At 45.1% G+C, this 13,499-nt stretch overlaps 1 protein-coding gene across 3 annotated transcripts in view; it reads right to left on the reverse strand.

Moving 5' to 3' along the window:
- Positions 1-13,499, reverse strand: part of NUP133 (nucleoporin 133) — a 238,180-nt gene that overhangs the window by 103,299 nt on the left and 121,382 nt on the right. For all 3 annotated transcript variants that reach the window (XR_015878408.1, XM_088472517.1, XM_088472518.1), the window contains exons 12-14: positions 7,520-7,611; positions 2,612-2,775; positions 1,580-1,674 (exon numbers count right to left, since the gene is read on the reverse strand). Coding sequence is in view for 2 of the 3 variants with exons in the window: in XM_088472517.1 (XP_088328643.1) it covers positions 1,580-1,674; positions 2,612-2,775; positions 7,520-7,611 (351 nt within the window). In the remaining variant the exon portion in view is untranslated. The remainder of the gene's footprint in view (positions 1-1,579; positions 1,675-2,611; positions 2,776-7,519; positions 7,612-13,499) is intronic.

Below are 13,499 nucleotides of genomic sequence, written 5' to 3' on the forward strand. Positions count from 1 at the left end.
GTATGCCTCCTGAGAGGGGGTGCCCGCCACCACTAGGGCCTCTGGTCTGTCCCCAGAGACCGGAGGACAAAAAAATGCATGCACTCGTGGGTCACCGCTTGCGTCTAACGTGATCCCCGGCGATCCGGATGCAGACTTGGGATTCCCCCAGAGCCCAGCAAATACAGACTATGGGGTACAGCCACGATACCCAGATCTGTACTGGCGTTGCGGCACCGGCGGGGTGTAGGAGCGGCAGCTTGGACGTCCAATGGACAGTCCGACGCTGCCACTCTTAAGAGGAGTAAAAATAAAATGTAAAAACTCATAAAATAAAATAAGCTTAGGGGCTGCTAAACAGCCCACCTGCGCTAACGGTGACCTGACTCCGGCAGTGCACCAACTAAAACTGAGATGCCTGTGGCTCGGGGGCGGGGGGGGGGGGGGGTATAGAGGGGGATGGACCAATTGCATCCCGGGAGCTAAAGCTTTCACTGTGTGGTGCCCATGGATCCAGATCCAGCTATACCCCAAGGTCAACCCTGTGGACCCCCCTATGGACCCAGAAGTAGAAATTAAATAAGAAACAAGAAATTAAAACACAAAATTTATGCCCTAACTTCGTGCCTTTCTTCTGCATGCACTAAAAAAAATAAATAAATAACTGAGTAGCTAGGGGAAAGGGAGGGTATATAAGGCAGGGGGAGTTTCATCCATTAACTATTTTAGTGCCTACTGCTCCCTCTCCCTCATGTCCCAGCTTCAGTGTTCCCCAGATTAGGATATAATAGGAAAGCTTTATCGTCTTCTAGGTCCCACATAGACTATCAGTTAACTGAAAACTGACAGGTTCTCTTTAGATGACTGATAGATAAAAACACCCTAAACCCAGACTACATTAACATTATACGTGCCTAATGTGCAGTATGGATTCTGAAAGATCGAAATCTATTATAAAATGACATCTTGAGCTGTATGCAAATATGTTACATATTGTTTGTGTACAGTACAACTCTTTACCAGTGTGCATTCTGTCACTGCAAAAGAGTGCTAACTTGTACTTAGCTGTATGTATACAAAGTTGTCCTGCGTGTAAGCTTGGAGAACTGTATTACTATGTATTGGTTTAAATGTTTTAGCCTGTATGCCTACTGCTATGAATTCATAGCAGTGTTGTAAAGTACAATTATATTTTTGTAATGTGCTGGGTTGAAATCAAGAAACCATTTTGCTTTATGTTTTCAGGTTAAAGAAACCAGTGTCCACATAGTTTCACATATTGGATTTATAATAAAATACACATTTCAGATATACGGTGTATTAGTTACTGGGTTTGTGTCATTCATTTCTCTTTGTATCACTCTCTACAAAAAGTTCAAATACTGAGCTGCAAATTAATAACTTTATCAAAATAATAACTGTCAATATGAACAATCAATAAGCATGCTGGGAACGGTATCATGACAAGTTGGCTCCAATTGGAGTGAACACTGTTTTAGCCATCCATATGCGTAGCTTATTGTGGCAGACCAATCAAAAAGTGTCTTCCTTAGGCTTCTAATTATGAAAGTTGTAGTTAAATAGCAGTAAACCGCCTAACCTGATGAAGAAAATCCAGGAACAAGGAGTGTGCCTTCATTTTATCTTCCAACTGATGCAAAATAATGAGGGAAGTATTACTTAAGCCAGCTGCCTCTGTAAAGAAAGACATAGTGAGGAATAACAAAAAGAAAACTAACAAACAAAAAGTGCAGCAACAATGTTTAGCACTCCTGATCCATTAGTCATTTTTTTTAAATAATACTTTAGATATTCACAAAGAGTTGGGTATGGGATGCCGTGCTCAGGATCCCAGCGGCCAGAATCCTAACACTAGTATACAGACTGGGTTAAGCTGGGTACACACTGGCAGATATATTGGGCGATCAATTGATCAGCCAATATATTGTATGCCCGTCAGTCAGTGTGTACCAGCAATATATATATGTGAACAACGTTGTTCACAGACATATCACGTTGGCTGTGCTGCACAGCCGATGGCAGATATATCTGTCCATCATGCTGTGTGTACGGGCGATCAGCCGACCGCCCGTGCACTTGCAGCGGCAGCCACGGGGAGGGGGTCACGGTGCGATCCCCGGCCAGCAGTACGCGACCGCAGATAGAAGATGATGGTTGTTCAGTGTGTATGAACCACAATTATCTGCAGATATATCTGCTAAGTGTGTACCCAGCTTTAGGATATCGACACCTATCGAAAAGTATCCTAACCCTACCCCTCCCCCTTCCCGCACCCTAAAGCTAACCTCGCGCCTAAACTTAACCCTCCCCCCTAGTGCCTAATACTCCCCCCTCCTCCTAGTGCTTAACACCAACCACTCCCCCTAACCGCACTACTTACTGTCGCCAGGATTCCGGTGCCGGCATTGTGAGCGCCTGCATCAAGGCTGTCGGGATTTCAACTACCTCCCATTCACAAATGTACACACACATATAAAAGATAAGCTAAGATGTGGCTGATACAAGCATATCAAAATATCAACTGATACTCATGTTCCCTTGATAGGTGGACAACACAAACTATACATTTATATATGCTCTCAGACGTCATTGATGATAACATAATACTTACCATCTGGTACAGATTCAGCCCATCGGGGGTCAGAAGCTGGATAGTCATCCACCAAGTCCATACTTATCTGAGTAACTGCCTGATCTAGTTCACTATCAGTCTCCAAATCCATATCAGGAGAGAAAAGGCTGTCCACCATGCTCTGTGCCACAACTATATCTTTCCTACAGAAATTATATATTACAAACTTGACATAGGAGACAATTTATAAATAAATACTGTAGATGTTCACTATGATGAGCACAACATTGATTATCTATAAAATACATGTTACTTGTTGGTAATGACATATGGATTATGCTTACAAAGGTAACCCAGTGTTACGCAGCAGAAGAGAGACTAAGGCTGGACTCACACACAACAATATTAAAGCATTTAAATGCAGCTCAATAAATTATTCCCTGGCATTGTTTCTTATACGCGTCAGACCTCCTGTAATTGAGTGTTTCGATTAGGGATAGGAATCAAATGATGTTTAATTGGAACCATCGACGGATTGGTTCCGATGGTTAACAATGTAACGGTGAGGATCCAATGTTTCCTCGACCTCGCAAGTTTTGATTGGCTCCCGGCACATAAGTACAGGAGAAATGTGTGCCTTTATTTAAATACCCCTGTATTTAAAACGGACAAAACTCAGCATACCAATACACAGGTCTCAAGCTCATCACATCGTATACCACGCACAGACACAAAACAAGCTATATGCTCCTACATACAGTAGGAAGCCTTGTAATTCTAAATATATGAATCTAGTCAGAATAGTTAATTTAAAGTTAACCAGTGCAGCTAAGAAAATCTATGTAGTGTATGGCTGCACATTACATAGATTTGGTTAGCTGCAATGGTTTAAACTAAAAATTACAACTTGCTTCATGTTAGTTAAAATTATGACGCTTCATTTGCAGAAGTAAATAGCACATTAAATATCAGACTGCAGTACATGAGGTTGGGTTTTCACACCCCTGCATGGCATGCTGATTAATGTGTATTCTAAATATAGGAGGGATTTAACGGAAAGTTATTATTGACAAAGTGCACATTAATCAAACTATTACTCATAGATGAAAAGTTAAGTGTATGAATATTATATATGTGGTTTGTTATTTGAAATAAATTGGCTACCTAACAACATTCCAAGTAGGGTATTTTAAGTAGACTGTTTTTTTTTTTTTTTTTTTTTTAAATCAATTGGACTAAACAATGTTTTATGACCAATATTAAAACACTGGTACTACTGCTGTTTTTTTTTTTTTTTTGATGTCCCATTCCTAGTTTCTCTTTCAATCTTCTAGGTCATCTGGGTCAGTGTTTGTTATGGTTCTTGGCGACTCCCTCTAATCCAATAACATTACTTATGTCTTATTTGTTTACAACTTGTGAGAAAATTCCCATTGTTTTTTAGCTTGTCCTGTCAAGTCTCCTTAATTCACTTGAAGGCACAAGACCTATTTATTTTCCTTCTCTAGTCCATGCCTTTACTTGTTAATTATTATAACAAAAACGATCCAGACTTGTACTTTTTAAAATGGTTCTATATCTTTCTCCACATAACACCCAAGCTGTCAATCTTTCATGGTTTCTATCTTTAGTTTATTTTGATATCCATATACTACACTATTGTCATTTGAGTCTCCATATGATGCTCAATATGTGTGACAAATTTTCAGACATGTTTTTAATACATTCTTTTTTATAAAAGATTTTTATTATTGCCTAATATCATCTTTGATTTTTATTTGTATCAGAATGATATCCACCCCTATTTTCTGCTGCATCCCATCTCACTCAGCCATGATTGTTTCTGCTAAATATCTATACATTGTTTTTTAATACAGCTGTCAGTAGCCGGAGCCAATCAGCGGCTGCTCTACACTTTATTACCCCTGTACCCAATGCTTCAGGGGTGCGGGGAAGAGCCCCGGGCTTCAGACCAAGCCTGTGGTTAAGGGAGAGGGGGGACCTCTTTTTTGGGGGGGTCTCCACCTCCCCTGAGATCCCCGGCTTGGCCTGACTGGCTTGGGCTGCTAATGCTTTGGACCTGGAGCCCCGGTGAAAGGGTCTCCGGGCTGTGGCATTACAGCCCGGACGTTTTTGGTCTGGTGCTGGTTTAAAATATAGGGGGGACCCTATGCAATTTTTTCCCCCCTATATTTAAAATCAGGACTGTCCCTGCAGCCTGGTGTTGGTTTCTAAATCACGGGGGAACCCTACACGTTTTGTTCCTTGTAATCTTAGAAACCAGGACAGGCTGGCAAGCCTGGGGCTGGTTAAGCCCCAGTGTTAACCTGTTAAAAACAGGTTAACACTTTTAACCTGTTTTTTTACAGGTACAACACAAGCAGCTTACACATATCTCACTGATATGTGCAGACTGCTTGCTCGGGAGAGTTTTGCAGAGAGAAGACACTGCAATCTCGGGTGAGTCATCTCCTGCAAAACCTGCTACTCAGGTGAGTCATCTCCTGCAAAACCTGCTACTCGGCAGAGAAATCTCGTTCTGCTTCACCATCGGCCGTCTCACTCCAGCTAAACTCCCTTCTTCGTAAATTTGCGAGTCTCAGGGGCTTCAAATCACCCGAGTTTAGGTGAAGCTAATAGAGTTGAAAAAAAAAAAAAAAAAAAGCTAGTCTTAGTAAATTTACCCCTAGGAGTTCAATGGTTGCACCCTCATCACAGAATAAAAAGACACTGCGTGAACTCATGTTTGTACATCATGTTGCACGGAGAAACGGGCTATTGTTTTATACCGGGACGTTTACATTTTTTATGATATGTACCTGTACATCTTGTTGCATTAATAAAGGCTCATATGAGCTATTTTTTTACAAAATAAAATTGTTGGTGTGTAACCTTGCCCCTCACTTATTTTGGAAAATACACAGGTTTGAGTAGATCTGGAGCACCTCCTCTCCACAAAGGAGACTAGAGCAAGCATAACTAAACCAGATCTTCTTTGCCAGAGGACGTTTCCCAGGTACTACACATCTACGGCAGTGAGAAGTCAGTGCAGTTTCAGAGATAAAAATTAGTTGCTTTTCTTTCTTTCTGGACCACAATTGAACATAAGTTTCAGGTAGAAAAAAAACCTCTTATCCCTTACCAAGAATGATACGAACAAATGTGAGAATCCACGTGAAGAGGATACACCGCATTGGAGGACCAATTTGCCACTACTATCAAATCTGAATGCCATAGCTCTTGCATGTTTTCTGTGAAGGTCACAATTCGATTTGACATCTCAGTTTCACCATTTTCACTTTTGGCTCTGCATTTCGGTTTGGTGATGGCTCCATGAGTGTTCAAACACTATTTGGAAGTCATGACTGCTGTTTTGAAGTCCAGAGGTGGTGATAACTATCCCCATCAACAATGCACAAAAAGTTCATGTGCAACGAGCAAGAACACAATAAAAAAGGTTTCAGAATATTGCTGGAGTTCCTACCAGCAGTGGAAAATTCGAAGGCCAACTAACTGAACAGGGACCTGCACCTAGGAAGTAGTCCACCTACATAATTTTCAGCAGAATGTGGAGAGATGTGTCGAACAGATGTCTACATTTTGGTTGAACCACAAGGTGGCGAACTTCTGATACATTACCAGGGACACACAGAGACCCATTTACCTAATTTACCCAATTCTTCCAGTGGTGTTGCTTCTGCATAGTTTGTAAAAGGTAAAACAGAAAGGGTCAGAGTGCTGCAAATAGCACCAGACTAGCCAATGTGTTTGTAGACATTATCAGGATGATCAAAGGCCTGTTGTGTTATCTTCCTCAAAGACGCTACCTATAACCATTAGTAAGTTGCACAACTGTTTGAAATCATGATGCTTAAGAAAAAAAGAGTTTCTCAATGTCGCACTTAAAACCAGTGTTCTAACAGATCAGTGTGGTGCTTTGTGGGCGTTGTCCTCGAGGCATACATTTACAAAATTGTACAAAATCAATGTGCTGTAGCAAAGGACATCAGTTTTGGCCATAAGGTGTGGTGCATTGCAACTGTCTGATACCCCCATGGTCCAGTGACTCTCAAAGGATGATAGTAAAAACAGGATTTTAAAATACACATTGAGTACTTTTCTATGACTCCATTGGAAGATACTGCATTTCCACATATTTAAGCTGTAGTTTACTTGTTAAAAAGTCTAGGTTAAGGCTTACCACAGGGGTTAACTAGGGTCTTTGGCATCCAGGTCAAGATGAAAAATGCACCCCCACCGTGTGCGCACATGCCAAAAAATGGGCGTGACCACATGCCACAAGGAGTGTGGACACTGAATATGGGTTTGTGTCAACATGCCACGCCACGGTTTCACGTCACTCTGGTAGCCCCTAGTAGTGCCCCTTTTACAATGCCCCATGTAGTAGCGTCCCTTAAGAAATGCCCCCTGTAGTAGTGCCCCTTATGCAGTGCCTCCTGTAGTAGTGCCCCTTATGCAGTGCACCCAGTAGTAATGCCCCTTACACATAAAAGACACAGACACACACCACTATACTTACCTTCCACTCATGAGTCAGCTCCAGTCTCTGGCTGCCGCTGCAGGGAAGGAGCTGTCGTGCGCCCGCTGGTAACAAAATCTCAGCACACGGCAAAAGGAGCAATGGTGCCCCTCCAGCCTGGTGCCGGCCCTGGGTGCACCAGTGTGTCCGCAGTCGACCGCGATCAACGTTTTAGCCACCCCTGCATTACACAATAACTGTAAAACAAACACACCGCTGACGGGTAGTACAGTCAGTGTCAGTGAATGTACTACTCAGCGTTGCCAGCGGTGTGTTTATTTTACTGTGTAGGGCATGCACTACACTACTCTGGACTGGCCCGCACTGACTTATATAGCTGGTCTGGAGGGAATAAGACAATTAAAATTAAACTCCTCTTAAAATGTATACACTTTTTTTTTCCTTACCTGCAGTATTGTAAAAAGGAGGCCTTCAACAATTTGGTCTTATCATCATGAGGTATAGTCTCTCCTTTTGAAAATGTGTCTACTGGCGCTCCCTTTAATAGAGGAAAATACCAATGCCTAATTACCAGAAGCATAAAACTAATGTAATGAGGTGATTGCTACAAATATCACCAAAGCAATATGTGCACACTCTCAGAAGTTTGAATAAAAGCTGTATCATGACATTCCAGACCCCTATACTGCCAATGCTAATGGAGACATGTATACTGTAAATTGGATTTTTAACCTGGAAATAGATACTGCCACAGAAGTGGGTACTGGAACTGAAAGTTGTATGCTGGCAAAGCAGGGTCTGGTGTACTGTGGCTGAGCAGTTCTGTGTGTTATAAATGGGGAGATGGACAACTGATTTAAACTGCTCTTCAAGAGGTCTCTTATTCCACATCGTGTCAGCTGAGCAGGTGCTGTTGCCTCATGTCTGCTATAGACAACCAAACAAGATTCAAGAAAAACTTTATGTCAGAGTATACCAAAAAAAGCAAATAAACTCTATAGCATACATTATTCAGTGCAATTTTGACCATTTAGTTCTTTTGAGAATACAGAATCATCACACACTGTTGTATGTAAATATGGACTCAATAGCTTGTGGCTGGTGCTAGAGTTAGCGCATTCTTTAATCACAATATTACCATTTTATAGCTTAGCACAAGGTTACAGGCGTTCGCATTTTATCCCTCAAGTCAGTCTTTCTGTAATGATATAAATAGTTCTTTGCTGTGGGATATTTCCCTATATACTCACTATGTACTTCACTGGCGCATGCACAGAATCTGGGGATTAGGAAACAGATGGAGTAAATAGCACTAACCCGCTGCTTCGCACAGACCCGATGCTTCGCAGAGGAGGCTGATATTGTGTGACACTGCTAGAAATGTAAGTATTCTTTTTTTCCAAGTGTTCGCCGTTCGTGGGGTACGTATTGGATTGATTGAACTGCCTTTCCCTCTCTGCCAAGATACAGTGAGGGGGACCTGGTCACATGGTCGACTATTGCCATGTCAACATTGTTCAACATGAAAACATGCAATACGTCTACATTCTCAGAATGCTGAAGGTTAGGATTGTGTGCCGCCGGGAGGGTTAGGGTTATGATGTGGGGTGAGGTTGGGGTTAGGCTGCAAGGGAGGAAGGGCTGTGTGTGTGTGGTAGGTTTAGGGGTAAAACACTTACAGAAATGCCGCTCCATCAGACCTCTCATTCTCATGTCAACTTGACAACTTTTTACCTAACATACCACAGAAAGGTAACCAACTTCCTGACTAGTATATTAGTTTATTACTCTGTTGTTCCAAAGATATGCAAACTTACATTTACTGTATCTAGGATATGTCACGTTTTACTGTTACTTTGATTATTCACTATACGGCGCTATGAAAACTATAGTTTGCCTTGAATAGAAAAGAAAATAATTGTTCCCAATGTGGATATTGTTTGAAAGGAATTAGCAACAATGGAAAAATCCACTATTACATTGCAAATTCTTCTTGTTGCAAATCCCACGCAATCAATGACCAGTTGGGGCTTACCAATGCTATTCCGTTTTGTTTTCAGAGATAATGGGAATTAGAACAATAAAGCAACTATAAACATTTGTAAAAGTAATTTTTAGATATTTACATCTAAAAAAGAGCTAGAATACATCAGCAAAGTACATATGCCATTTGAATGAACAGATTTCCCCCACTAGTGTCTTTATTACCTTGTGACCTTTTTTTTGACCTCTTGTATATCATAGAATAACAATTAAAATATGTCTGGCTATCTCATTGTAATAATATGAGATATGGTAAGAACTTACCTTTGTTATCTGTATTTCTACGAAGTCCATAGGGTTCCACAGGATACCTTGGGGTATAGGTGATGACGTCAGGCATCGGGCACCATAGAGTTAAAGTTTTCAGCCTCCCAGGATGCACTAAGGTCCCCCTCCTATACCCCGCCCCCGAGCCAAGGCATCTCAGTTACGTACCAAGCCATAGGCCGGAGGAAGAGAAGGAAGAGAGAGAAAAAAGATCTGGACACACACAAGAATCACATTCTCACCAGAGGGAGATGGAAAAACCGGTGACCAGAGCAAAGCCCATCTGCAGCACAGGTGCGACAGGGCGGGAGTCCTGTGGAACCATTTGGACTTCGTAGAAATAGAGATAACAAAGGTAAGTTCTTATCATATCTCATTTTCTACATCAGGGTCCATAGGGTATCCACAGGATACCATGGGGATGTCCCAAAGCAGTATCCTTTAAGGGTGGGGACGCTCCTGTGCTGAAAGGAGAATCCGCCGCCCGAAGGAAGCATCCTGAAAGGCAAAGGTGTCAAACGCGTAATACCTCACAAAAGGTATGGACCGAGGACCACGTGGCAGCCTTGCAGATCTGGACAGCAGAGGCACCACGTCGAGCTGCCCACAAAGGACCCACGGACCTAGTGGAATGAGCCCTCACAGAGAATGGAACCGGAAGGCCTTCATGAAGATAAGCTTCAGAAATTGCCATACGAATCCAACCTGCCAAAGTCTGCTTTGAAGCAGGCCAACCCTTTTTACGGAAGCCATAGAGGACAAACAAGGCGTCCGACTACCGAAACGAAGAATTGCGGTCAACAAAAATCCTTAAGGCCCGCACAACGTCCAAAGTGGCCTCACCCACTGACAGGTCAGGTGAGTTGAAAGCTGGCAACTTTAGTAAGGAATCCAGGATGAGTGCGCAGCACCGCCCTGTTCCTATGAAAAATCAGAAAAGGGGGTCTACAGGAGAGAGCCCCTAAATCAGAAACACGTCTGGCCGAAGCAATGGCCAGAAGGAAAATTGTTTTAGCTGTCAGCCATTTAAGGTCCACTGAGCCCAGAGGTTCAAACGGCGGTCCCTGGAGAGCCCTCAGGACCACAGCTAAATCCCAAGGTGCCACCGGTGGAACAAAAGGTGGCTGAATTCGAAGAACACCCTACATAAAGGTGCGCACATCAGGGATTGCAGCAATCCTACGATGGAGCCATACTAACAGGGCAGACACCTGCACCTTCAGAGACGCAAGGCGAAGCCCATGGTCCAGTCCCGCCCGTAAGAAAGCTAACACTCTAGACAGACGGAACTCCCGAGGGGCATAACCTCTAGGTCGACACCACTGGAAGAACGTATGCCACACACGATGGTATATCCTTGCAGAAGATGGTTTCCGAGCCCTTAGCATAGTTTGCACTACAGAGCTGGAAAACCCCCTGGACCTTAACATGGCCGTCTCAACAGCCACGCCGTCAAAGACAGCAGAGTCAGGTCCGGGTGAAGACAAGGACCCTGTGATCGTAGGTCCGGTCGTATAGGCAACCGCAGAGGAATGTCAATGGACAGCCCCTGGAGGTCTGAGAACCAGTGCCGCCCGGGCCACGCGGGAGCTATCAACAGGAGCGTCCCTCCTTCCTGTTTGAATTTCCGGATTATCCGTGGAAGAAGGGAAAACGGAGGAAATAGATAAGCAAACCGGAACGTCCACTGGACGGACAGAGCATCCACCAGAGACGCCTTTTCGTCTCTTGTGCGAGACCCGTACACCGGCAACTTGTTGTTGTGCCGTGACGCCATGAGGTCGATCTCTGGAAGACCCCACCTATCCACCAGAAGTTGAAAGACGTCCTGGTGCAGAGACCATTCCCCCGGATGAACGTCCTGGCGACTGAGAAAGTCCGCCTCCCAGTTCAGGATTCCCGGGATGACTACTGCTGATATGGCCGGGAGATAGCGCTCCACCCAAACCAGAATTCGGGACACCTCTACGAGTGCCACCCGACTTCCGGTTCCTCCTTGCCGATTTATGTAGGCCACGGTGGTGGCGTTGTCCGACTGGACCTGCACGGGGTGACCTTGGAGAACCCGATGTGCCTGCTGGAGAGCATTGAAAACCGCGCGGAGCTCCAAGATGTTTATTGGAAGCTCTGTTTCCGCCTGAGTCCATCTGCCCTGGAACAGGTGTTCCAGTGACTGCTCCCCAGCCCCGAAGGCTGGCGTCCGTTGTCAACAGGACCTAATTCGCCACCCAGAATGAACGACCCTTGTTGAGATGGGTCGTCTGCAACCACCAGGCTAGGGACAGGCGAATCTCCGGAGTGAGCACCATCGTCTGGGACTATAGACTCTGAGGCAGTCCATTCCATTTGGACAGGATCAATTGCTGCAGAGGTCTGGAGTGAAACTGGGCATATTCCACCATGTCCAATACTGACCCAGTAACCTCATCGCCGAGTGCAGAGACACACGGCGACTCTGCAGACAACTGCGCACCCTCAACTGTAAGGCAGAGACGGGATCAGGGTGGACTTCTGCCAGTTTATTAACCAGCCGTGCCGTTGCAGTACCGCAATCGTCAGGTCCAAGTGGCGTAGAAGGAGCTCTGGAGATCCTGCTACAACAGAAGGTCGTCTAGGTACGGCAACATGCGGACTCCCTGCAGCGTGGTGCTGTCGCCAGGCCAAAAGGTAACGCCCGGAACTGGAAGTGGTCGTTGCGGATTGCAAACCTGAGGAACTGTTGATGGCGTAAAAGAATAGGGACATGCAGGTAGGCGTCCTGTATGTCCAACGACACCATGTAATCCCCAGGTTCCAGCGCCAGAATGATGGACCGTAGGGTCCCCATCCGAAACCTCGGCACCCGCAAAGACCTGTTGAGTGCTTTGAGGTTGAGGATCGGACAGTACGACCCATTGGGTTTCTGCACCAAAAACAGATTGGGATAGAAACCCTGGCCCCTCTGGGAGAATGGAACAGGCACTATAACTCCAGCCTGGAGCATAGTGTGCAAAACCTTCCGCAGTTCCGTGGCTTTGTTCCGGTCTGATGGAAGACCCGTGGTGAAGAATCGGGATGGGGGCCTGTGCCGAAAGGAGAGGGCATACCCGTGAGAAACCACCTCGTGAACCCAATTGTCTGTCGTGGTTACCGACCAACACTGGGCGAACTGCAGCAGGCAGCCTCCCACTTTGGGATCCAAGTTTGTCATCTGACTAAGGGGCCGGACGTCTGGTACTCCAGGCCTGTTTCCGGGGCTTGGCCGATTTTTTGGGGCCAGCCTGTCGGGGAAAAGACTGTGCTTTAGGCCTACCCTGGGCTCTGTAAGGCCGAAAGGACGACGTACCTGAACTGGAAGGAACTGCAGCAGACGGGAGACATGCCGATTTGGCTGCCGCCAGCGTGTCTACAATTTTGTCCAGATCCGGACCAAATAGGACTTCTCCACTAAAAGGCAAAGCTTCAAAGCCTTTTTGGAATCAGCGTCCGCCTTCCAAGATCGCAATCATAAGGTGCGACGAGCAGCTGCAGCTGCCGAAGAAATCCGAGAAGTTAGGGTACTGATATCCAAAGCCACTTTATTGATGTAAGTGGCCGAATCCCGGAGATTGCCCACCAACTCGGTCTGTTCAGCCGAACAGTCGGAATCCAAAGACGCCTCCAAACTATCCGCCCAGCGCTCCATAGCTCTGGCTACCCAACAAATGGCCATAGCCGGCCTGGCTGCCCCCCCCCCACGAGGGAATAAACGGACTTTAGGCAGATCTCCACCTTACGGTCCGTAGCATCCTTCAAGGAGGACATGGAGGGCATGGGCAACGTGGCAGTTCGGACCAGGCGTGTCACATGAGAATCCACCTGTGGAGGGGATTCCCACTTAGCAAAATAACTGTCCGCATCTCTGAGGCTGATGCCGTTTACCAGGGTGTTTCCACGCCTCCTCTAAAGGTCTAATAACTGGTCTACTAACTGACGCAAAAGAGGAAACACTGTGGCGTCACCCTTAATATCCTTGAAAAAGGCATATTTTGACTTGGACACCGGAGGATCTTCATCCTCAATCACTAAAGCCGTGCAGACTGCCCAAATAAGTCCAGGAATATAAACCTTGGACTTAACGTCCGACTCTTTAGTACG

Source organism: Taudactylus pleione, unplaced genomic scaffold (assembly GCF_031769625.1).
Source record: "Taudactylus pleione unplaced genomic scaffold, aTauple2 ptg000125l, whole genome shotgun sequence".
In the NCBI taxonomy this organism is placed as follows: domain Eukaryota; kingdom Metazoa; phylum Chordata; class Amphibia; order Anura; family Myobatrachidae; genus Taudactylus; species Taudactylus pleione.